The 23,754-nt window shown below is 48.1% G+C and overlaps 1 protein-coding gene and 1 non-coding gene across 2 annotated transcripts in view; one reads left to right on the top strand and one right to left on the bottom strand.

The window, feature by feature from the left end:
• Positions 1-23,754, top strand: part of DHCR24 (24-dehydrocholesterol reductase) — a 39,773-nt gene that overhangs the window by 12,234 nt on the left and 3,785 nt on the right. Inside the window, exons 3-8 of the mRNA XM_057712007.1 lie at positions 6,759-6,864; positions 7,564-7,682; positions 9,557-9,820; positions 14,554-14,697; positions 23,013-23,210; positions 23,352-23,530. Of these exons, the coding sequence (XP_057567990.1) occupies positions 6,759-6,864; positions 7,564-7,682; positions 9,557-9,820; positions 14,554-14,697; positions 23,013-23,210; positions 23,352-23,530 (1,010 nt within the window). The remainder of the gene's footprint in view (positions 1-6,758; positions 6,865-7,563; positions 7,683-9,556; positions 9,821-14,553; positions 14,698-23,012; positions 23,211-23,351; positions 23,531-23,754) is intronic.
• On the bottom strand, positions 6,135-6,261 carry LOC130843185 (small nucleolar RNA SNORA8). The gene has a single exon (XR_009050796.1). It is a non-coding gene; the product is annotated as a small nucleolar RNA SNORA8 (small nucleolar RNA).

Below are 23,754 nucleotides of genomic sequence, written 5' to 3'. Positions count from 1 at the left end.
TTTTTTTATTTGTTTTTTTGTTTTCATTGACTTCTGCTTTGATCTTTATTGATTTCCTTCTTTTACTGACTTTGGGTTTAATTTTACTCTTGTCTAGTTTTTTAAGGTGACAGCTGATGCCATTGACTTAAACCTTTCTTGTTTTCTAATTTTGGTGTTTAGTGCTATAAATTTTCCCCTAAGCACTGTTTTAGAGTCATCCCCAAATCTGATATCTTATATTTTCATTTTCATTCCGCTCTAACTACTTTCTGGTTTCCTTTTTGATATCTGTTTTGACCCTGAGGTTTTTTAAAAGTATGTTTTTTAGTTTCCAAGTATTTGGGAATTTTCCAGAGATCTTTCTGTTACTGATTTCTAATTTAATTCAAGTGTTGTCAGAAAACATACTTTATATGATTAGGATGCTTTCCAACTTATTGAGACTTACTTTATGGCCCAGAATATGGTCCACTTGGTAAATATTCCATGTGCCTTTTTTTTTTTTAATGTGTATTCTGGGACTTCCCTGGTGGCACAGTGGTTAAGAAGCGGCCAGCCAATGTAGGGGACTCAGGTTCAATCCCTGGGCCGGGAAGATCCCACATGCTACAGAGCAGCTAAGCCCATGTTCCACAACTACTAAGCCTGTGCTCTAGAGCCTGCGAGCCACAACTACTGAGCCCGGGAGCCACAACTAGTGAAGCCTGCATGCTCTAGGGCCTGCATGCCACAACTGCTGAGCCCACGTGCTGCAACTACTGAAGCCCATGCACTTAGAGCCTGTGCAAGAGAATCCACTGCACTGAGAAGCCCACGCACTGCAATGAAGAATAGCCACCGCTCACCACAACTAGAGAAAGCCCGCACGCAGCAGTGAAGACCCAACACAGCCAAAAGAAAAAAGAAAAAAAAGTGTATTCTGCTGGGTTTTCTTTTTTGTTTGTTTTGTTTTGTTTATTTATTTATTAGCTGCATTGGGTCTCAGTTGTGGCATGCAGGATCTTTTGTTGTGGTGCACGGGCTCTTCATTGTGCCATGCAGGCTTCTCTCTAACTGTGGCACGTGGGCTTTTCTCTGGTTGTGGTGCTTGGTTTTTTTTCTCTTCTCTAGTTGTGGTGCACGGGCTCCAGGGTACATGGGCTCTGCAGTTGTGGCATGCTTGGGCTCTCTAGTTGCAGCATGCAAGCTCAGTAGTTGTGGCATGTGGGCTTAGTTGCCCCACAGCATATGGGATCTTAGTTCCCTGACCAGGGATCCAACCCATGTCCCCTGCATTGGAAGGTGGATTCTATACCACTGGACCACCAGGGTAGTGCCATATTCTGCTGCTTTGGGGTGGGTGATGTGTACCTTAAGTGGCAATTAGGTCAAGTTGGTTGATAGTGTTGTTCAAGTCTTCCTTATGAATTTTCTCTCTACTTACCCTATCAATTATTGAAAGGGAGATATTGAATATCTGCCTGTGATTATAGATTTGTTTATCTCTTACACTTCAGTTTTTGCTTCATGTAATTTGAAGCTCTGTTATTAGGTATATAAATGTTTGGGATTTTTATGTCCTCTTGATTAATTGTCATTTATCATTGTGAAATTACCTTTTTCAAATATTTATTTTATTGAAGTATAGTTGATTTACAATGTTGTGTTAATTTCTGCTGTACAGCAAAGTGATTCAGTTATACATATATGTTCTTTTTCATATTCTTTTCTGTTATGGTTTATTATAGGATATTGAATATATTTTTTAATTTTTTATTTTAGTTTTTTTGTTTTGTTTGGCTGTGCTTCATGGCCTGCAGGATCTTAGTTCCCTGACTAGGGATCGAACCTGAGCCCCCTGCAGTGGAAGCATGGAGTGTTAACCACTGAGCCACCAGGGAATGCCCTGAGATATTGAATATAGTTCCCTGTGCTATACCGTAGGACCTTGTTGTTTATCCATTCTATGTATAATAGTTTGCATCTGCTAATCCCAACTCCCTGTCCTTCCTTCCCCCAGCTGCCTTCCCCTTGGCAACCACAAATCTGTTTCTGTGTCTGTGAGCCTATTTCTGTTTCAGAGATATGTTCATTTGTGTCATATTTTAGATTCCATATATAAATGATATCATCTGGTATTTGTCTTTCTCGTTCTGTCTTGCTTTGCTTAGTATGATAATCTCTAGGTTCATCCATGTTGCTGCAAATGGCATTTCATTCTTTTGTGTGGCTGAGTAATATTCCATTGTATGTATGTACCACATCTTCTTTATCCATTCATCTGTCATTGGACATTTAGGTTGTTTCCATGTCTTGGCTATTGTAAATAGTGCTGCTATGAACATAGGGGTGTGTGCATCTATGAAATAACCTTTTCTATTCCTAGTTATATTCTTTGCTCATAAATCTACTTTGATATTAATTAAAGCCATTTCAGCTTTCTTTTGACTAAGTGGCAGCATGGTGTATCTTTTTCCATCATTTTCCTTTTAATCCGTTTGTATCCTTATATTTAAAGTGTTTTTTTGTAGGCACCATATAATGAGGTCTTGTGTTTTTAATCCGATCTGACAATTTCTGCCTTTTAATTCAGACTGAAGACCATTTACATTTAATGTTATTATTGACAAGGTTTGGTTTAAATTTGTTGCCTTGCTTTGTTTTCTATTTGTCCCATTTGTTCTTTGTTCCCTTTTTTTTTCTGTCTGCTTTTGGATTACTAAATAATTTTTATAATTTTGTTTTAGGTCTTTTGTTGACTTAGCTATAAGGCTGTGTTTTGTTATTTTAGCAGTTGTTTTAGGATTTATGGTATAACTTTCCTTGTCACAGTCTACCTTCAAGTGATGGTATCCCATTTCATGTAGAGTCTAAGAGTCTTAATATGCTTGCATTTCTCTCCTCCTCACCTTTGTGCTATTGTGGTCATCCTTTTGCTTTTATGTGTTATAAACCCCACACTACGTTGTTACTAATAGTTATCTTTTAAAGACATTTAAATAATGAAAATCTTATATACCTACCCATATAGTTACCATTTCTTTATTCCATTTTGTAGATTTGAATTTCCATCTGTTTCATTTTCCTTCTGCCTAAAGAACCTCCTTTGACATTTCTTACATGGTGATTTTGCTGATGATGAATCTTTCAGCTGTCATATGTCTGAAAACTTTTATTTTGTCTTCATTTCTTTTCCAACTTGTGGTAAAATACACTTAACAATTACCATCTTAACCATTTTTAAGTGTGTAGTTCAGTAGTGTTAAATATTACCTGCACATTGTCATTCAGCCATCACCACCATCCATCCCTATAACTCTTTTCTTCCTGTAAAACTGAAACTCTGTATCAATTAAGCAATAATCCCCCATTCTTCCCTCCCCCGAGACCCTGGCAACCACATTCTACTCTCTGTGTCTATGATTTTGACTACTGTAAGTACCTCATGTAAGTGGAATCATGTAGTACTTGTCTTTTCGTGACTGGCTTATTTCACTTAGCATGTCTTCAGGGTTCATCCATGTGGTAGCATATTGCAGAATTTTCTTCCTTTTTAGTTAAGCTGAATAGTATTCCATTGTGTGTATATACCACATTTTGCTTATCCATTCATTCATCCATGGATACTTGGGTTGGTTCTATGTTTTAGCTATTGTGAATAATGCTGCTATGAACACGAGTGTACAAATATCATTTCAGGACCCTGCTTTCAATTATTTTGGGTATATACCCAGAAGTAGAATTGCTGGATCACATGGTAGTTCTGTTTTTAATTTTTTGGGGAACAGCCATACTGTTTTCCATAGTGGCTGTACTATTTTACATCCCCACCAACAATCCACAAGGATTTAAATTTTTCCAAATCCTCACCAACACTTGTTATTTTCTGTTTTGTTTTGTCTTAATAATAGCCATCCTAATGGGGGTGTGGTTGCCTTCATTTTTGAAAGGTATTTCCAATTGTATGGAATTCCAGGTTGACATGTTTTTTTCTTCAGTACTTTAAAGATGCTCCAGTATCTTCTTGCCTGTATTATTTCCAACAAGAAATCTTCTCATATCTTTTTCCTCTGGCTGCTTTTAAGATTTTATAACAAGTTTTGAGCAGTTATTATAATGTGCCATGGTATAGTTTTCTTCATAATTCTTGTGCTTGGGAGTCATGTAATTTTTCATCAGATTTGAAAATTTGGGGATCATTATTTCTTCAAATATTTTTTCCTTCCCTTCCTCTCTCTCCTTTGAGGACTGCTATTACACACGTTAGGCCACTCGAAGTTGTTCCACAGCTCAGCTCACTGATACACTGTTCATTAAAAGTTTTTTACCTCTGTGTTTCATCTTGGATAGTTTCTATTGCTGTGTATTTAAATTCACTACTCTTCTGCAGTGTCTAATTTGCCATCAATCCCAACCAGTGTATTTTTCATCTCCAACATTGTGGTTTTCACTTCTAGAAGTTCAATTTGGATCTTTTTATTGCCTTTTAAATGTCTCAACTTTTTGAACATAGGGAATACAGTAACAATAATTATTTTAATGTCCTTGTTTGCTGTTTTAAATATTTGTATCAATTCTTGGTCTGTTTTCTCAAAACAGATTGATTTATTATTCTCCTCATTATGGATGGACTCTTCCTGCCTCTTTGCATGCCTGGTACACTTTTGGCTGGATTCTCTTTTATTTTAAACTAATTAATTAATTAATTTTTTGGCTGTGTTGAGTCTTCGTTGCTGCATGCAGGCTTTCTCTAGTTGTGGCGAGTGGGGGCTACTCTTCATTGTGGTGCATGGGCTTCTCATTGCAGTGGCTCCTCTTGTTGTGGAGCACAGGCTCTAGGCATGTGGGCTTCAGTAGTTGTGGCTCACAGGCTCTAGAGCTCGGGCTCAGTAGTTGTGGCACTCGGGCTCAGTTGCTCCACGGCATGCGGGATCTTCCCAGCCCAGGGCTCGAACCTTTGTCCCCTGCATTGGCAGGCAGATTCTTAACCACTGAGTCACCAGGGAAGTCCCTTTGACTGGACTCTAGACATGAATTTTACCTTGTAGGGTGCTGAATATTTTTGTACTCCCGTAAATGTGTTCTGAGACAGAACCAAGTTAATGGGAAACAGTTTGATCCTGTTGAGTGTTGATTTTTCAGGTGGGGTTGGAGCACCATGTAATCTGGGGTAATTATCCCCCGCTGCTGAGGCAGGACCATTCTGAGTACTTTACCCAGTGCCCTGGCAGTCACGAAGTTTTCCAGTCTGACTTGTGGAACAGATACTATTTCCTGCCCTGTGTGAGCCCCTGGCACTGTTACTGTCCAGGTTCTTCCCCTGACCTCAGCCTTGGCTAATTTACTCCTGTGAATGTACCAGTCCATACTCAGTTGAATACTCACTGGGCACTCTTTGCAGACTTCACAGTTTTCTCTCTGCAGTTCTGTCCTCTCCAGTACTCTGTCCCGCAGACTCTATTCACCTTGGTCTTTTAGGGCCCTCGACTCAGAGTCCACTGGGCTCCCCCATCCTGCCCTGCCTGACCCCAGGCAGTTAGCTGGGGCATCCACAGAGCTCACCCTGTTTGTTGCCTGTCTCTCGGCGATCACTGAGTTCATTGCCTGATGTTCACTATGTTGAAAACTACTGTTTCATCTATTTTTTCCTTCTTTTCTCCAGGCAGCAGGGTAAAACTAGTTCTTTTTGCTCCATTTTGACTGGAAGCAGAAAACCACCTGATGGCATATTCGTGTGTCCATTAAAAATCACTTTTTTTTTTTAAGTGTAAAGGTTTATTATTATTATTATGTGTAACACAGGCAAAATTATTTGTCAGTAAATTTTTAAGGAATTTTACATGGTTTGGTTGCGTCCACTGCCAGTCACTTAGTTCCTCCAGTGTTTGAGTCATAATCTTCAAGACAGCCTTTCAAAAAGGATTTTTGCTCAATCCACAGTTGTCAGTCCACAATTCTTTTAGTTGGGCTTCTTTGATCTCCAGTGGAACACGGACATACTTCAGAATTCCCCACCTGTAATTTTTGGGATCCAGCTTCCTCAAGCAGTTTACTTTAGGACGATGTCTAGGGTCAAAGGAGACGGGTCTGCCTTTTAGACACCCTAGAAAAAGAGAAGCGTTCGTTTCTATTGAAGATTATGTCAAACTGAACAGTATGGGAAACTATAGGAATACTGTGTCAGTAGAAATATCAGGTCTAACATGCACAAAGCCAAGAAAATCAATGATGCCAGACACTGAATTAATATTGCACTGTCCTTTGAACAAAAATCATATTTTCCAGGGGCATTTAATGACAATGATGTCACAGTATAGCATTAGATTTTTTTAAAAAGGCAACAAAAATTCTGTGTTTTGTGTGTTTGTATTTGTGTGTTTATGTTGTATTAAAACATAGAAATAGCAATATAGATGTGCATAGAAAAAGGCTGAAAGGAAACATACTGCAGTATTAACATTGTTAACTTGGGAGAACTAGGATTGATTATTTTTTTCTTCTTCGTATGTGCTGTTTCTTCCAAACAAATGACTATTTCTTCTTCCAGAAGAAAAATTAACTAAGTATTAAGTATAAAGATGTTTGAAAGAATAAAATTAAACACTAGCAAACCCAGGGCCAGAAACCCCATTCACTATAATTAAAGGCGATGGAATGCTCTAGAAAGAGGCTGTAAAGCCCATATAGGAATCCCCATGTTGATTGGGAAGGTCTGGGATGATACCTTCTGCAGACAGAAGCCCCCATTAAGCCTGGCAGCCTCCTTGTGACCCAGGGTCTCTCTTCTGTGTCAACAGATAGTCCGTGTGGAGCCCTTGGTGACCATGGGCCAGGTGACCGCCTTGCTGACCTCCATTGGCTGGACTCTGCCTGTGTTGCCCGAGCTGGATGACCTCACAGTGGGTGAGGACTCAGACAGTCCTAGCATCGGAGCTGAGGGACCTCAGGCCACCTTCCGTCAGGTTCAGGAGTCACCATTGTCCCTTCTGTGAAGGCAGTCGCCCTGTCTCTGCTCACCCAGCTCCAAAGACAGGGCACTCACTGACTGCCAGTCTGTGTCCGAACAGCTCATGTTATCAGACGGCACTTGTCAACCTCTGGTTCAAACCTGCTTCCCTATGGCTTGCATCCATTGCTCCAGTTCGGCCCTGTGGAACATACATAATAAGTCTAGTCTCTCCTTCCGTAGGATTCAAGGTCCCAGAGCCTTTTCTTCTAGAGGAAACATCTTCAGGTCCTTTAACTGTTCCCAAGGGACACGGCTTCCCCCTACCCAATCAACCCTCCCTTCATCAAGGTCCCTGTTGAAATGAATGTGCACGGTCTTCTAGGTTGGGTCTGGCCAGAGGTGATGGTGTGTGCACCCTTCACAGGGTCTCCCACTCATCCCCCACCTCTAAGCAAGCCCTCTTGCTCACATCTCAGCCCCTCCTCTCTCCTGCTCTCCACATCCACAGAGAAGGGAACTCTCCACTAAGATCTGCCAGCCCAGTCATGCCTCCTTCCTGCTGTGAGCTCCTCCAGCTCCAGCAAGGTGTCCTTTTCCCAGCTCTCTACCCGTCCCCTCCCAGCTCTGCCTGGCTGACACGCGTGTCTCTGCAGGGGGACTGATCATGGGCACGGGCATCGAGTCTTCATCCCACAAGTATGGCCTGTTCCAGCACATCTGCACCGCCTATGAGCTGGTGCTGGCCGATGGCAGCTTTGTGCGATGCACACCGGTGAGTTCAGAGGTGGGGGATGTCCCCACCAGCCTGCCCTGGCCACTAAGGACCCCTGGGAGGTTGCTCCCCTGGGGGTGCTTCGTTTCAAATACACCTGTCCAGTCTGGGTCTATATCCGTAATAATAACAGAGATTTATATAGCCCCTGATACGTGCTCAGACACTGTTGAGAATGCTTCATGTATGTTAAGGCATTTAATCATTAAACAACTTTATGAGGTGGGTACTATCATCAGCCACATTTTACAGATAGGAAACTAAAGCACAGAGAGGTTAATAAACTTGCCCAATATCACACAGCTAGTAAATCCCACACGTCTGGGATTCAAACCCAGCTTATCAGGCTCCCAAGTCAATGTTCTTAGCAATTCATGTCACCATACTGTCTTGAAGTCGGGCCCAAGCATCAGCACCTCAGAGGTGAGGTGTAACGAGAAGGAATAAGAGGGGCTGTTGTGGAGAAATAAAGGGCAATTCCACTGCCCAAAGTTGGATGCAAACAGTTAAGGAGCAGGACAGGATTGAACCTTTAAATAAACTCCGATCTCTCTGAGCATATCTGAGGGACCCCTGGGATGGGAGGAACAGTGTGATCCTTTAGAAGTGGATGTTTCTGAGAGCCACCAGAGTGGTTGGCCTCACAGAGTCCAGGGCAGGACTCCAGGCTTGAGAGCTCTGGTCTGGGTAAGATAGACCTCTTTCAGGATTCACACCAGTTCAGCACGTGTCCTTAAACACTCGCTGGGCCCTGCCTTCTGTCCTGTTTATTACCAGCAGAGAAAGGAGACAGACATTCATGAATTACTTCCCTTCTCTGAGGTCCAGTTCCCTCATCTGGCAAATGCATTGTCAGGAGGAGAAAGTAGATGCCATATGTTAAGCTCCTAGTCCAGAGCCAGGTGTGCAGCAGACGCCTGGTTCTTACTGCTGTGAGCTGACAGTGTGGTTAGGTGGCGGCCCAGATGGGGATTGGGTGGTCCACTTCTGCTATTCCAGAGACTTCTGCCAGCCTGCTGCAGCGCTCCCCTACCCCCACCGCCCCACTGCACCCCCACCCCCACACCAAGGGCATTCAGCGTGAGCAGAGACCACACAGGACTGTCCTGTCCGTAAAGCCTGGACAAGGCTAGACTTCTTCACAAGGAGTTTTATTAGAATCAAAGAAGCTGAGTTAGAATGGTCAGATGAAAAATTGTTTGTCTCCAAGACAAATATCAAGATAAGAAAATGATGAGGTTAGAAGGAGGAACGCTGGATCAGATGTCGAGTGGTCTTGCCTGAGCCCCGGCATCTCTGCACTGACTTCTGGGAAGCCCTGGGTGAGCCGTTGTCACCTCTTGGAGCCTCACTCTTCTTACCCATTCCGGTGGGAATGTTACTGCTCAGCCTGGGCTGTGGGTGGGAGAGGGGGTACTTCACAGCTAAGGGACTGGGAAAGGCTTTGTAAATTTCAGCAATGCCCCATTTTAGTGTCCCCTGGTGACCTTGACCCTCATTAAGGGTTCATCTCTGGCCTGGCCTGGGATCCCTGGTGCTTGGTCCCTCATTTTGGGACTCTGGGCAGAGCTGGTCCTGGCCTCTCCCTGGGTAGCCTGTGGTCCAGAGGCTGTGTCCAGGTGGAGGCAAGAGGAGGTGCTCTCCCTGAGCATCCCTGATACAGAGGGCAGTGTAAGGTCAAACGTCATGCTGAAGTTGCAGAAGGAGGACTGGGGCCCAGAAAGTGCAGTTGTGAGGTCCTTGTTCAGGTTGACACAGCTAATGCCAGGACAGGGATTGGCCCCGGCCCCGGGTTCTGTGTGCCCTGCTGATGACACGCTGCAGCGCAAGGTTTGGAGGTCAAACATTCAGCATGTGTCCACCCTGCCTCACAGTCGGAAAACTCAGACCTGTTCTACGCTGTGCCCTGGTCCTGCGGAACCCTGGGCTTCCTGGTGGCCGCAGAGATCCGCATCGTCCCCGCCAAGAAGTATGTTAAGCTGCGGTTTGAGCCTGTGCGCGGCCTGGAGGCCATCTGTGACAAGTTCACCCGCGAGTCCCAGCGGCAGGAGAACCACTTTGTGGAAGGGCTGCTCTATTCCCTGGAGGAGGCCGTCATCATGACAGGGGTCATGACGGATGAGGCAGAGCCCGGCAAGGTAGGCCAGGGGGCAGAGGGCCTGTGTGGGCTGGGACGGATTCCCTACCTGACCCTGGCAGCCACCCTCTTCGAGGCTGCAGCTTGAGTCAGCCCACCTGGACAGCAGGATCTGTAGTCAGCTGTCTTAGGCAGTGACCAAAGTGTCTGGCTATTCTGCCCCTACCACCTGCCAGGGACCTGCGTGTCTCTTGATAGGCATAATCTTTGATCCTCACAGCAACCCCATTTTATAGATGAAGAAACCGAGGCTCCAAGAGGCCATGTAAATTTCCACGAGATGACAAAATCAAGATTTGAGTAATTGATTTGATGCCTCAGAATCCAGATTGACACCCCTTCAACATACGCTGTGTAATTTTTAATAGCCATTCTTCCTCCACTGAGAAAGGATTTGTGCTTATTATGAGAGGCTTGGAAAGTGTACAGAAGTGAAAGGAAAGAAAAGACTCCACCTATAAACATGATCCAAGCCAGTGTTTGCTAATGTGTTTGATAGATTTATTTCCTCTCTTTTCGATGCATAGATTTTTTTTAAAGCTTTTACAAAAGTAGTATAACAATGTTGAAATATATATAAAGAAAAAGTTAAAGCGCATCTCTTTATGCAAGCTTGCTCCCAGGGTAACACAGCACTCTTCGAGGCCTGTGCGTGTGCCTTTATGTGCACACACGTGCCCTCATTTTATCCCGTGGCTCCTGTTGTTGCCTGTAAATAATTGACCTAACTCACTGCTTCCCAATGAGCATTCATTTTGCTTAAAATGTTTTGCTCTTACAATTAAGATTGCATTGAAGATTCTCTTGCGTCTCTCCTTGCCTCTTGTACATGCATTTCTGTAGGATGAGTCCAAAAAAAAGGAATTCCTGACACAGGGGTTTGAACACATTAAATATTGATAGATACGACCAATGGCCCTCCAGAAACACGTGCTTCTGTTCTCGTCCAGTGACACAGAGGTGTGTGAGAATACCTTTCCCCCACGTTCTTGCCAATGCTGGATAACATCACTCTTTCATTTTTGCCAATCTGATAGGCTTAAAAATAGTAGCTCGTTTTATTTTGCAGTTCGCGGATACTTTCGAGTTTACCATCTCTTTGCTCAGTGTTTCGGCTTGTTTGTCTTCAGCTTTGATCACTGGTTCACATTTGTATTTTCTGGTTTAGTGTGATAAGCATTTCTGCACGTCGTTACGTTGCCTTCATATTTAGTGAGTGCAGAAACATGGCAGTGAGCAAATGCCCTATCATCTGCTACACCACTACCCCATAGTTGGAAATTAAAGTTGCATCCAGTTTTTCATTATTTTAATTAATGTAGCAGTGGACGTCTTTTGTCTGTGATTTGAATACCTTCAAGTAGAATTAGTACATCAAAGGATAGGCACTTTTAAGGCTCTTAATCTATTGCTGTGTACTTAAAACATTTTAAAATCGAAAAGGACTCAAAAATCATCGGATATAATTCCCTCTCCAGATAAGGAATGAAGGCCCAAGAGGGGGAAGAGGCTTCTCTGAGGACACACAGCAAGCAAGGGGCAGGTTTAAACTTGGGTGTCTGACCCCTGGTTGGGTGTTCGTTCCCCTCCACACCAGCTTCTAGAATTTGGCATCATCTGCAAACTCTGATCCAGCACTGTTCCTTGTGGGACACTAATGAGCGCTGGAGGCTGGGGATCCTGGAGTAGGAGTGGGGCTTTGGACACTGAGCACCAATGCCCTGGTGCACCCAGGCGCTGGCTCTGCCTGAGCCCAGGTCGGGCCAAAGCCCAGGTGGTGTGTCGCTCAGAACCTAGCCCCCTGGCAAGGAGGTCTCGTCCAGAGGTTTTCCACCTTGTCTAAGACGTTCCCCTGGAGGCTGCCAGTGGTGGTAAGCTGAGGGCGGGGATCAAGGGGTATCACCACCCTCTCTGTACCCAAAGTCATCTCTTAGATGCATTAGATACCGCCTGAGGTTGCAGTTGGGCAAGGAGGGTGGTACAGCTTTTAAAATGTCTGAACGCTCTGACCAGTTCCCTTTTTTCCCCAAGAAGACCAAGGTTTTTCGCAGAAGCTCGCCTGGTATCAGTGGCAGAGGGGCCTGGCCTCGGGCCACAGACTTTTGCAAAGTGTTCTCATGTGCCGGGTGGGAGCAGGGCCGGGCAGGAGAGTGGCGGATGCCAGAGGCTTGTGCATGTTTCATCAGAGGAGCATTTCTCCCAAACGTGCCTGTTCAGCAAGCTGCTGAGGAATTTGCCACCGCGTGCCCAGGCACTGTCCACCCAGGGAGGAGGCAGTCCCCCCACCCCGCCCCACTTTACAGGGGAGGCCCAGAGAGGACGAGTGGCTTGTTATGTAAGTGCTCGGGGTGGAACTGGAACTCCTGCAGCCTCCTGCCTGCCACAGCTGGCGTGTACCCCGGGAGAGACAGGCCACCTGGGTTCTTTATTATGTCCCAGGCTTCTCTGGCACAAATAATTCCCAGTGAGTCCAGGAGCACCTATATCCAGGTACCCCCGAGTCTCGGGTTCATCCTGCAGCTGGTGCCGCTGCCAGGTGTGTAGCCAGGTCCACCTGGGGTTAGATCAGGTTGCTCTGTTCTTGTTGGGTCTAACTCCCCCTTGCGTTTGCAGGCAGAGGCCAGCCTATGATGACTTCTGCCCTGCCCCACACCATCCACTCTCTGACTTGGACAGACAGGCTCTTTAGCCCATTTCCTAGTACTGTGTGGCCCAGTTTCTTCCCCACAGAGTGGCCCACCAGCAGAGTGGGCCTGCACACAGGGGTGACACCCACAGGGGCTGCAGGTGTCGGCTGCCAGGGATGCAAGCAGAGGTTGCCTGGCTCCAGGGTGGAGGGAGCTGGCGAGGGGCTGGGGCCAGTGAGAGGGCCAGGAACTGAATACTGTGCCCCTGCTGTGAGCAGGCACCATGCTTGGCACTTTCTACATTATCTCTTTCAGTCTTCCCAGCCATTTTGCCTTTACTGAAAATGAGGCTCAGGGAGGCTAAGCAACCTGCCAGGATCCGCTGCATATAAAGTGGAAAAAGCAGATCGGTCAACAGTACACACAGGGTAGTCCCGTTTATAGAAGTCTGTGTGTGTGAAAATAAAACCTGATGAATACACATGAGTTTTTAGCAGTTCCCTCTGGAGGGTGAGGCTGCAGGGGCATCTCTCCTTCAGGTTACATATTTCCGCAGTGTCTAAAGTTTGCACGAGGAGCATACGTTGTTTTTAGAATCAGGAAAAAAATTAATAGATTTTTTTTTTTTAATAATGTTCACGTTCCAGAACCTGCCTTTCAAGGTTCTCTGCCATCTGCCCTGGGCTGCTTTTGCAACATGGGATGCGCTTGAGTCCTTGCCTTGCCCCCTGGCAGCCTTGTGGCCTTGGGTAGTCCCTTCAACCTTGATGATTCTTTCTCCTGGTTAGTGAAACAAGGACAGCCCTGCTGTGCAGGGTCGTGGTGGAGATAAAGAAGGAATGTGTACAAGGTCATGGAGGAGATAAGAAAGGCATGCAAGGTCATGGAGGGGGTAAAGAATACTGAACATGTCTGGTGCTGGTGTCACCTCCCTGGAGCGTGGTACTTAGCCCGTGCTGTGATTATTCTTCAGTTACCCTGGGCTTGCTTACTTCTTGCCTCTGCTCCTGTCTTTCCCTCCCTGATGGTCCCCTGGTAACATTCTACCTCTTCTACGTGACCTTCACTCTCTGCTTCCTCCTGTCCCTTTGCTGAGCCCTAACTGGGTGTGATCTCACCTGCCCCATAGAACTCGGGTGCCTCTCCCATCCCCAGAGAAGCTGGTCTGACATGTGGCCTGAGCGTCTGCAGTGTGTGTGTATGTAATTTTTAATCGGCACGAAGATCTCCCACCAAGTATCTATTTTTATGGTCATTTTACATATGAAAAAACAAGCTCGGAGTGACCTGCCCAAGGTCACACAGCTAGCAGGTGACTGTGTCAGGGTCTGGTCTTAGCCACCCAGCCTGGAGCCCGTGACCCTTTCAGGCTGCTGCCCTGTCTCTCTCCTAAAGCATCGGCCCACAGTTCCTTTCATGGGTGAGGAGGCTGAGGCCCAGAGGAGCTAAGTCATCCCAGGGCACACAGTGGTAAAATCCTGAACCACTGAGGGCTGAAGGAGACACCAGCTAAATATAAGCTTTAGGCTTGGAGACCATGGGCTCTAGTGCCAGCGAAGCCTGTAGCTTTACTGTGAGCTTCTTCCGCTGATGGTGGCTGCCTGGGGGGAGCGCTGTGGCCAGAGGATGTGAAGCTTGGTCCAGGGCGGCAGGGAAAGCACCGTGGTCAGTCAGCGCTGTCGGCCGTTGGACCCAGTGGGGAGAATGACCCACGCTCAGTGTTTGTGCCGACTCTGGCCTCATGGGAGGGAAGTGGTGGGGGGGGAGCACACCTGCGTGGAGCATTGCGTTGTGGCCGATGGTGCCAACATCAGCACTTCAGTTCTCTCATCGAGAAGGAGCAGCAGGCTGAGCTCTTGAGACTGTCAGGAGCTCACTGTTGGGCCCTGGGCTCACCACTTAACCTCTGTGAGCTTCTGCTCTCTCTGCTAGAGAGTGCCTGCTGTGCTTAACCTCACCCGGCTTTCAAGAGCCTCCAAGGCAGTAATAGACATGAAAGAGCTCTGGAGAGGCCAGGAGTGCTGAACAGAAGCCAGGTATCACTGTTACGCCCTGATGGCACTTGGGGCTTGTCTGTGGCCTGACACAGTGCCCTCTGTCATTTCAGCTGAATAGCATTGGCAACTACTACAAGCCGTGGTTCTTCAAGCACGTGGAGAACTACCTGAAGACAAACCAAGAGGGCCTGGAGTTCATCCCCTTGAGACACTACTACCACCGCCACACGCGCAGCATCTTCTGGGAGCTCCAGGTGAGGCTCGGATTTCCTGGTAGTTCTGGCTCCTCCTGGCCAGGCTGGGAACCAGGATGGTTTCCCCTCCCTTGGGGGAAAAGAATGGCTTTGTCCTAGGGAACCAGAACAGCCTCTTACCCAGCAGCACAGTGTTTCCTTCTGCGGGAACGGCCACCTTTCCTAAAGCAGCGGGCTCTCCCCAAGCACCTGCCTGTGCCGGAAGGTGGAGTGCTGGGCCAGGGGATTTGGGCAACACAGACCTGTTCCGTCCTTGAGGAGTTGTAGCCTAGCCACGCAGAGAGACTCGGGCCCTGAGGAGGGCCACAGGAACAAGAAGAGGAAGTGACTGGTCCTGCCTAGGGGTGGAGGTAGCTGTCAAGTGTGGCCTTGACGTGTGAGCAAGAATTTGCTGTTGTGCGATGAGGGATGGGGAGCAGGGACATTTCAAATAGGGGTCAGGGAAGGCCCCTCAGGAGATGCCTTATGAGCAGGGACCTAAGCATAGGGAGGACACGCCAGGCAGAACTCAAGAGAATGCTCCAGGCAGAGGAAGAGCCAGAGCACAGGTCCTCAAATGGGCTGGGTGGGTTGCTTTTTTTCTTTTTTTTTAAATAAAGTGAAAACATAAAATTAACCGTTTTAAAATTTGCAATTCAATGCTATTTGGTACATCCATGATATTGTGTGTCTACTATCTCTAATTTCAAAACATTTTCCTTGCCCTAAAAGGAAATCCTATACCCATTAAGCAGTTACTCCCCATTCCCTTTCCCCAGACTCTAACAACCATCAGTCTGCATTCTGTCTCTATGGATTTACCTCTTCGAGACATTCTATATAAATGGAATCATACAACACGTGGCCTTTTGTGCCTGGCTTCTTTCACTGAGCCTGTTTTCAAGGTTCATCCACGCTGTAGCATGTATCCGCCCATCATTCCTTTTTGTGGCTGAATAAAACTCCATTGTATGGATGGACCGCAGTTTGTTTTTCCACTCCTCTGCTGGTGGACATTCGAGTTGTTTCCACCTATTGGCATTGTGAATAACGCTGCTGTAAACATTCATGTACAAGAATTGGTTTGAGTACTAGTTTTCTGTTTTGGGGGTACATGCCTAGAAGTGGAACTGCTGGGTCATGTGATGATTCTATGTCTAACTTATTGAGGAACTGCCAAATGTTTTCCATGGTGGCTGAGCCATTTTACATTCCCAACAGCAGTGTGCAAAGGTTCCAGTTTCTCTACATTCTCACCGGCACTTGTTGTTTTCTGGTTTTTCGCTATAGCTATCCTAGTGGGTGAGAAGTAGACTCTCACTGTGATTTTGATTTGCATTTCCCTAATGACTAATGATGTTGCGTATCCTTCCATGTGCCTGTTGGCCATTTGTATATTTTTTGGAGAAGTATCTATTCAGATCCTTTGCCCAATTTTAATTGGGTTATTGATCTTTGTTGTTAAGTTGTAAGAGTTCTATATGTATTCTGGATATTAGACCCTTCTCAAATACATGATTTGCAAATATTTTCTCCCATTCTGTAGGTTGTCTTTCACTCCCTTGATGATGACTTTTGATTCACAAAAGTTTATGGTTTTGATGAAGTCCAGTTTATTTTTTCTTTTGTTACTCATGCTTTTAGTATTGTATCTAAGAATCCATTGCTAAATCCAAAGTCATGAAGATTTATTCCTGCATTATCTTCTAAAAGCTTTATTTTTTTAGCTCTTTATTTAGATTCTTCATCCATTTTAACTTACGTTTTGTGTATGGTGTGAGGTAGGGGTCCAACTCCATTCTTTTGTGTCACAGCGAGGTGCAAGTTGTCACAGCAAGGCTGTGTGTTTTTGAAAACAGCAAGAAGGCCCTTGAGCTAGACCTGTGGTGGAGAATGAGGTCAAATAGCAGCTAGAACCTAGATCATGTGGGTCCTTGTAGGTCAAGGCAGGACTTTATATTTTACTTTGTGTGATAAGGAAGCCAGTGGAGGGCTTTGTGTGCAAAAGTGACATGACCTGATTTTTTTTTTAAAGGATATTTTTGACAGCTAGATGGAGAGTGGATGGGTTGGGTGGCAAGAGTTAGAAGAGCAGGAGAAAGAGGATTTCTGTTGTCTAGAGTGGTAGCCGTGGGGGAGGAAAGGAATCTCAGATCTGGGAGGTACTGTGAAGGTTGAACCAACCATCAGGATTTTCGACAGATTGGGTATGATTACAAGGTTAGGGACCCAAGCAGCTGGGTGACCCGAGATGCCATTGACTGCCATGGGCAACATGGGGGAGGGGTCTGGGAAGGAAAATCAGAAGTTTGGTCTGGGACATGTCAGCGCGAGATGCTTTTCAGACATCCGGGCAGGACGTCGCGTGGGCAGCTGGCGCGTACGTCAGATCTTCAGGGCAGACGTTGAAGATTGATGATATTACTGCAGTATCATTAGCAGAGAAATGTTAAATAAAGCTATGGAGTAGATGAGTCAGGCAGGTTAGAGAAGTCCCAGAGCCAAGCCCTGCAGCTTAGGGCGGGAGGAACCAGCCAGGAGAGGAGAAGGTGCCATCAGTCAGAAAGGAGGAGAAACCCAGGAGAGCTGGCATCCAGAAGCCATGTGAGGACAGTGTGCCAAGAAAGAAGATGAACAACTGTGTCAGATGCCTCTGAGTGAGATGAGGACAAAGAATTGACCTCTGGTCTTAGTCATGAGATGGTCACTGATGACGTTGAGCCGTGGGGCCAGAAGCCTGATGTGGGTTCAGGTGAAAACGGAGACAGGGAAGTGGAGACAGTGAAAACGGGAATCTGAGAAAGCTCAGTATAAGGGGAAGCAGAGAAATAGGATGGTAGCCTGAGGGGGATGTAGGATCGAGAGGGAATATTTTGTGTGACTTTTATATTTTATTTTTTTTGGCCACACCGCACAGCATGTGGGGTCTTAGCTCCCCAACCAGGGGTCAAACCTGTGCCCCCTGCAGTGGAAGCACAGAGTCTTAACCACTGGACCACCAGGGAAGTTCCGTATGACTGTTTCAAGAAGGGAGAAGTTACCGCATGTTAACATGCCGGCAGTGCAGGGGAGAGGGTGTCCTTGCAGGGGAGCCTTGAGGACAGACAGATCCTGCATGCAAGTAGAGAGGTTGCCTTAGGTGAGAACATGGAGATTCACCCCCTGGACAGGAGGGAGGAAGTGTAATGGAACCGTTGCTACAAACAGGAGGACCAGTTGGTGGTGGGAGGGTGTGGGAGTTCTCTTCCAGTTGCTTCTATTTTCTCAATGAAATAGGAAGCGAGGATTTTAGCCGAGATGAGAGGGCGAGGGGTTGTTGAGGAACTGAGGAGAGAGGAAATGGGAAATTGTCCCTTGGAGGGTGGGAATGAGTTAACTAGGAAAATATCACGGGATTTCTGGGCAACACTGGGCTCACCAAAGATGCATGACCATGAGTTTACAGTGAGACCAGCCCTAGTGGTTGTGGGTTTTCACACGTTCAGCTCTGTTGACGGGGCACAGAATAGGGAGAAAGTTAGATTTAGCAAACGAGCATGACAAGCGGGATGGCGTTGGAAAAGCTAGGACGTGATCGGGATGAAATCCGAGCCAGCTGAGGAGGGGCACTGAGGGTGTGCAAGGCTGAAGGGGTTGACGTGGTGGCCTGGGTGCCCCTTGGGGTGAAGGATTGACATCAGAGCACTGGAGGTCACGAGCAGTAGGAAGGAGAGTTCGTGGTGGTCAGAGGGCAAATACCTGGCACTGAAACTATGGAGATACCAACTGAGGCGTGTCGCCCACCATCCAGTTCTGCAGGAGTGAAGCCATGAGTCCCTGCAGTCACTGACCTTCAACACACCCTGAAAGGAACTCAGGGCAGAGATCAGGAGTGAGGCACTCTGTGCTCTGGGGAAACCGGCACAGCAGCCTTCAGAGAGGCAGGTGTTTTGCGGAGAAAGTTCTATGAACCCAAATTCTAACCCATACTTGGAAAAACACTGAAACCACTAAGACATCTGCTCCTCGTGACCAGCGACAGCCTTCGGCCGAGACCTGTGCTTCGCTGCGTGGACCTTCGCCAAAGTCACGTACATACTGACCTCGCCTTTTCCTCTTCAGAACAGCTTCTAGAGCTGTTTGGGAGCGGGTCTCCCGGCCTGTAGTCAGTGAGGCAGAATAAACTCAATCCCGGCCCTGATGTTGTGCGTTTGTTTTCCGAGTTAACAGAGGCAGTGAATACAGACCATATGACAACGTCAAGAGGTCAGCACACTTTCTTAAAGGGCCAAATAGCAAAAGCTTTAGGCTCTGCGGGTCATACATCCTGTCACAGCTGCCCAGCCCTGCCCTTGTAGCACGAAAGCAGCCACGGGCAGGGCGCCAGCAAATGTGAGTGGCTGTGCTCCAGTGAAACTGTGTATAAACACAGGCAGGGGACTAGGTTTGGCCAGCGGGCTGGATCCGCTTGCAGACCAATCCCCACGTGCTGTAGTTTGTCATCCCCTGCCCTGGAGTGTGACATGAGAGTCAGGGCAGAGGCCAGGTGGAAGGTGAGATCTCTGGAGGACAAAGAGGAAGCCGGGGTGTGGGAAAGATCACCGCGGTGGATGTCAAGTCACATCAGTGATAAGATGAGTGTTGAAGAAGGTGGCAGTGATCCGCAGAGGAGGGAGATGATGAGGGTGGAGGTGGTGGGCATGTTGTTGCATGTCAGCTGCAAAGTTGCTGAGGGTTTTCAGGGAATGGGAGGAGCAGAGACCTAGAAGCAGTAATGAGGGGCCAGGAGGAGCCCACCTCACCTCCGTCTGCCCCAGAGGGTCGTGGAGAGAAAACCATACCACCTCGGAGGGCTGCAGGGGCCAGCCAAGTTCCAGCTAAGAGCAAGGAGAGGACAAGACAGTCGAGAGAAGAGCTTGAGGACCATGAGAGAGCAGAAGGCAGGGGTGGGGAGATCAGGGCACAGTGGCCAGCGGGGTCAGGTTAAAAGACACAGCATTGCTGTAGCACATCAAGGGTGCTAGTAGGAGACACCCAGAGGTCCACGGTGACTAAGAACAACAGGAATGTCAGGCATGAAGGAGTTACACCTGGAGGTCTCCTAGGAGGAAGTGTCGGGTCAGTTCTAATCACGGGCTAGGTCTCTCAGGCAGAATGTGATGGGGCAGTGGTGAGGGGTGGAGGAGTGGGCAGCAGAGGGTTCATCAAGGCCTGGGGCGGGGTGGGTGGCGTTTCTCTGGGCTTCTCCCCTTCCTGTGAGTCCTACTTTGAGCAGCGTCCAGGCCCAGAGCAGTTGGTGGAAAGTTTTACCAAAGGCAGAAAACACTCAAGCCCTTTATCCCTGCCAAGAGCAGTGTTAAGGTTCTGGGAGGTGTGGTTTTGTCAGAGCAGGGATATTTAAGAGATAGGAAAGGAAAGAGGAGCCAGCAAAGTACATGAGAGCCCATCAGAGAACAGTGATGATAACAGTAGTTGCCATTAATCACTCTTTACGTGTTGGTTCTCGTGCCAAACACTTTACATGCAATGTCTCCATCTTCCTAACAACCTACTGCCTAGTACTTTTTCCACTTTACAGTTGAAGGAGCTTGATTTAGGTTATCCAGAGGAACACAGCTCAGTAAGAGAGAGAGTGTGTATTGGTTATCTATTGCTGCATAATGAATTAACCCCAAACTTTGAGGATTAAAACAACTGCCATCTGTTAATCTCACAGTTTCGAGAGTCAGGGATTGGAGAGTGATGACGTGGGTGGTTCTGGCTCAGAATTGCAGTCAAGGTGTTGGCCGGGGCTGGCCTGCTGGAGGGTCTATTAGGGCTGGAGAATCTGCTTCCTGGAAGGCTCCATTCCTTGCCACCTGAGCTGCTCAAGTGTCCTCACAACAGGGCAGTGGCTTCCCGCAGAGCAGGTAACCCAAGAGAGAGACCAAGGACGGGTCCTCAGTGCCTCCCATGACACAGTCTCGTCACCTCACCACTCCCGCCATATTCTCTTATTAGAATGGAGTCACCAAGGGTGGGGATGGGGGTTGGGGGGCGTGGGGGGGATTAAGCTCCACCTCTTGAAGAAAGGAGTAGCGGAGAACTCCTGGATGGGTTTTAAAAGCATAGAGCTGGGTTTCAAAATGAGGTTTGTCTTATATTTGTGTGCTATTAAACACTGGCCCGTACTGCCTGAAGTTAAAGGAAGAATCTGGAAGGATGAGTGTTTTACTACCAAGATGTGCATACAGGAAGTTTAATCAGGACAACACTGGTGATCCTCACCTGCGAGGGGAAAGGGAAGCAGGGCCGGGGCCAGGCGGAGGGTAGAGCTGAGCTGTGAGGCAGCCACAGCAAAGACCTCGGCCAACCCACAGGGAGCTCTGGGGCTGGATGGCCCTCCAGAGTCGTCCCACCTTGAGGCCAGGGGGCTGGGACTTTGCAGCCCCACCCCGTGGAGGGTGACCTTGGAGATGCTGCATGTTGGGTTCCAGAGCACTGCCATAAAGCAAATATCACAATGAAGTGAATTACATGAATTTTTTGGTTTCCCAGTGCATATGAAAGTTATGTTTACACTATACTATAGTCTATTAAGTGAGCACTGGCATATGTAAGGATACACTATAATTTAAAAATGCTTTATTGCTAAAAAATGCTAACCATTATCTGAGCCATCAGTGAGTCGGCGTAGTGACGTCAGAGATCACTGATCACTGATCAGAAGTGCAGTAAAACGAGGCCTGTCTGTACAGTGTCAGGCATCCAGGACAAAGAGTGCAGTAGCGCTCTGTGTGCTGATGCCCAGGATGCAGCGATAAGCAGCAGGCTAGCAGATGCTACCATCTGTGAACTGTGGGGTTTTTTTAAGCCCATGGACCTGTCTGTGCATCAGATATCTCTAGAAGGGTACACAAATAATTCCTAAGAATGGTGGCCTTTGAGGAGGGGAAAGAGATCGGGATGGAGGAGGAGTGATGAGTGGTCAAGGCTGTGAGGGAAACGCGGTCAGGGACGTGAAAGGAGGCTCAGCCTTTGGGGGGATTTCTGCTATGGGCCTGTGTCGCTTGTCCAAAGACAACCAAGGAAACAGTAAAAGCCGTGCTGTTTCCTGAGCTCCTGTCGTGAGCCGGGAACTGGTGTAGGAGCCAAAATGTAACAGAGAAGAGAGCAGACAGGCCCCTCCCTCCCTCGCGGGAGTGGGCTGGTGACCAGAGGAGGCGATTCCAGGGGAGGGGAGAAGAGGAATCACTCAGTCTCCCCAAGCTTAGCATGGGGGCTTCTTTGGGCAGCTGCCCCGACCCTAGTCTGATGTGGACCCTTTTATGAGCTGCCTCTGCATCTCTCTGTCACAGACCTTCCACACCTGAGGTCAGGGACCACATCTCAATGATCTGGGTGTCCCCAGGACAGAACCTGGTACCTGAGCAGACAGGCACCTCATAATTGTCTAACGAATGAAGAAATGTCCTTGGCTTTGCGGGCCCAGGAGCTGTGAGGATGGGGTATCGGGTAGACGCTGGTAACCCTCAGGAAGACAGCAGATTGGGAGCAGGGAGGACGATTGTGAGCGTGCGGGGTTTGAGGCATGGAAGAGGAAGGACAGCCCTGCTTAGGGGGGTTTCCCAAGAGGCTGGCTTGCAGGAGGCAGGCGGGTGGCACTGTACAAGGCCACAAGAAGAAGAAGAAGTGGCTAGTTCTGCCTAGGGTTGAAGGTAACTGTCAAGCTTGGCCTTGACAGGTGAGCAAGAATTTGCTGTTGTGTGTCTGGAGGGATGGGGAGCAGGGACATTTGAATAGGGGGTCAGGGAAGGCCTCTCAGGAGATGCTGTAAACAGAAAGGCTCGTTGTTGAACCTGAGCCAGACCTTCCCCACCTCAGTGAGAGCCGTCCCTGGCTGTGTGACCTGAGGGAAATTGCTTAAGCTCTCTGAGTACCCATCCCTCTTATCATTCAGCAGCATTTATTTCTCAGACATTTATGGAATGCTTGCTCTGTGCCAGCCATACTGACCTCAACAACTAGAACAGCAATGACAGCTATGTGGTTATTCTGTTCTAGGCACTGGGCTGAGTGCCTTCCGTTTGGTATCTTACCATTCATCCTCACAAGTCCCACTTTACAGATAAGGAACTGAGCTCAGAGAGGTTAAGTCACCAGCCCGAGGTCATCACAGCTGGTAAATGCCAGAGCTGGAAATCAAATTCAGATCCGGCTGGGTAAATCCTGGGTCCCACCACGCCCCCCCACCCCCGCAGATATGAGTGGACCCCTCATACTTCTGTCAAGCACCAGAGGAGGACCTGGCCCCTGGCACGTGGGGACACAGGGCCCTGCTGGGTTCCTTCTCTCCATCCCCAACCCTTGTCTTTCAGGACATCATCCCCTTTGGCAACAATCCCATCTTCCGCTACCTCTTTGGTTGGATGGTACCTCCCAAGATCTCCCTCCTGAAGCTGACCCAGGGCGAGACCCTGCGCAAGCTGTACGAGCAGCACCACGTGGTGCAGGACATGCTGGTGCCCATGAAGTGCCTGCCGCGGGCCCTGCACACCTTCCACAACGACATCCACGTGAGCCGGGCCGGAGCTCAGCCGGGGCTCGGGGGTGGGGGTGGCTGGGTGAGCAGAAGAGAGAGGGGCCCCGGAGAGGAGAGCAGAGCCTGCCGCCTGGGGGAGGAAGAGCACCAACGCGCCCTTCCGGGTCTACCCCAGGTCTACCCCATCTGGCTGTGCCCGTTCATCCTGCCCAGCCAGCCGGGCCTGGTGCACCCCAAGGGGGACGAGACCGAGCTCTATGTCGACATTGGCGCCTACGGGGAGCCGCGCGTGAAGCACTTTGAAGCCCGGTCCTGCATGAGGCAGTTGGAGAAGTTCGTCCGAAGTGTGCACGGGTGAGCGAGTGCCCGCCGTGTGGCCGGGAAGGCGAGGCGCCTGCTCCGCAGCCAGACCCCTCGGATCTGGGGAGGGAGCTGGGAGATTCCAAGGAGGTAGAATTGCAGGCGTTCTCGCCCCTCCCCTCCCTGCATCCCCCCTTCCCAGGGAGCACACCAGCAGTCCCCTGGCTGCTGGAGCCAGGGGTCGCCCCACCAGCCACCCCAGGGCGGGCCATGGGGGT

Source organism: Hippopotamus amphibius, chromosome 1 (genome assembly GCF_030028045.1).
Source record: "Hippopotamus amphibius kiboko isolate mHipAmp2 chromosome 1, mHipAmp2.hap2, whole genome shotgun sequence".
Lineage (NCBI taxonomy): Eukaryota > Metazoa > Chordata > Mammalia > Artiodactyla > Hippopotamidae > Hippopotamus > Hippopotamus amphibius.
This window is presented reverse-complemented; position numbering and strand designations above follow the sequence as displayed.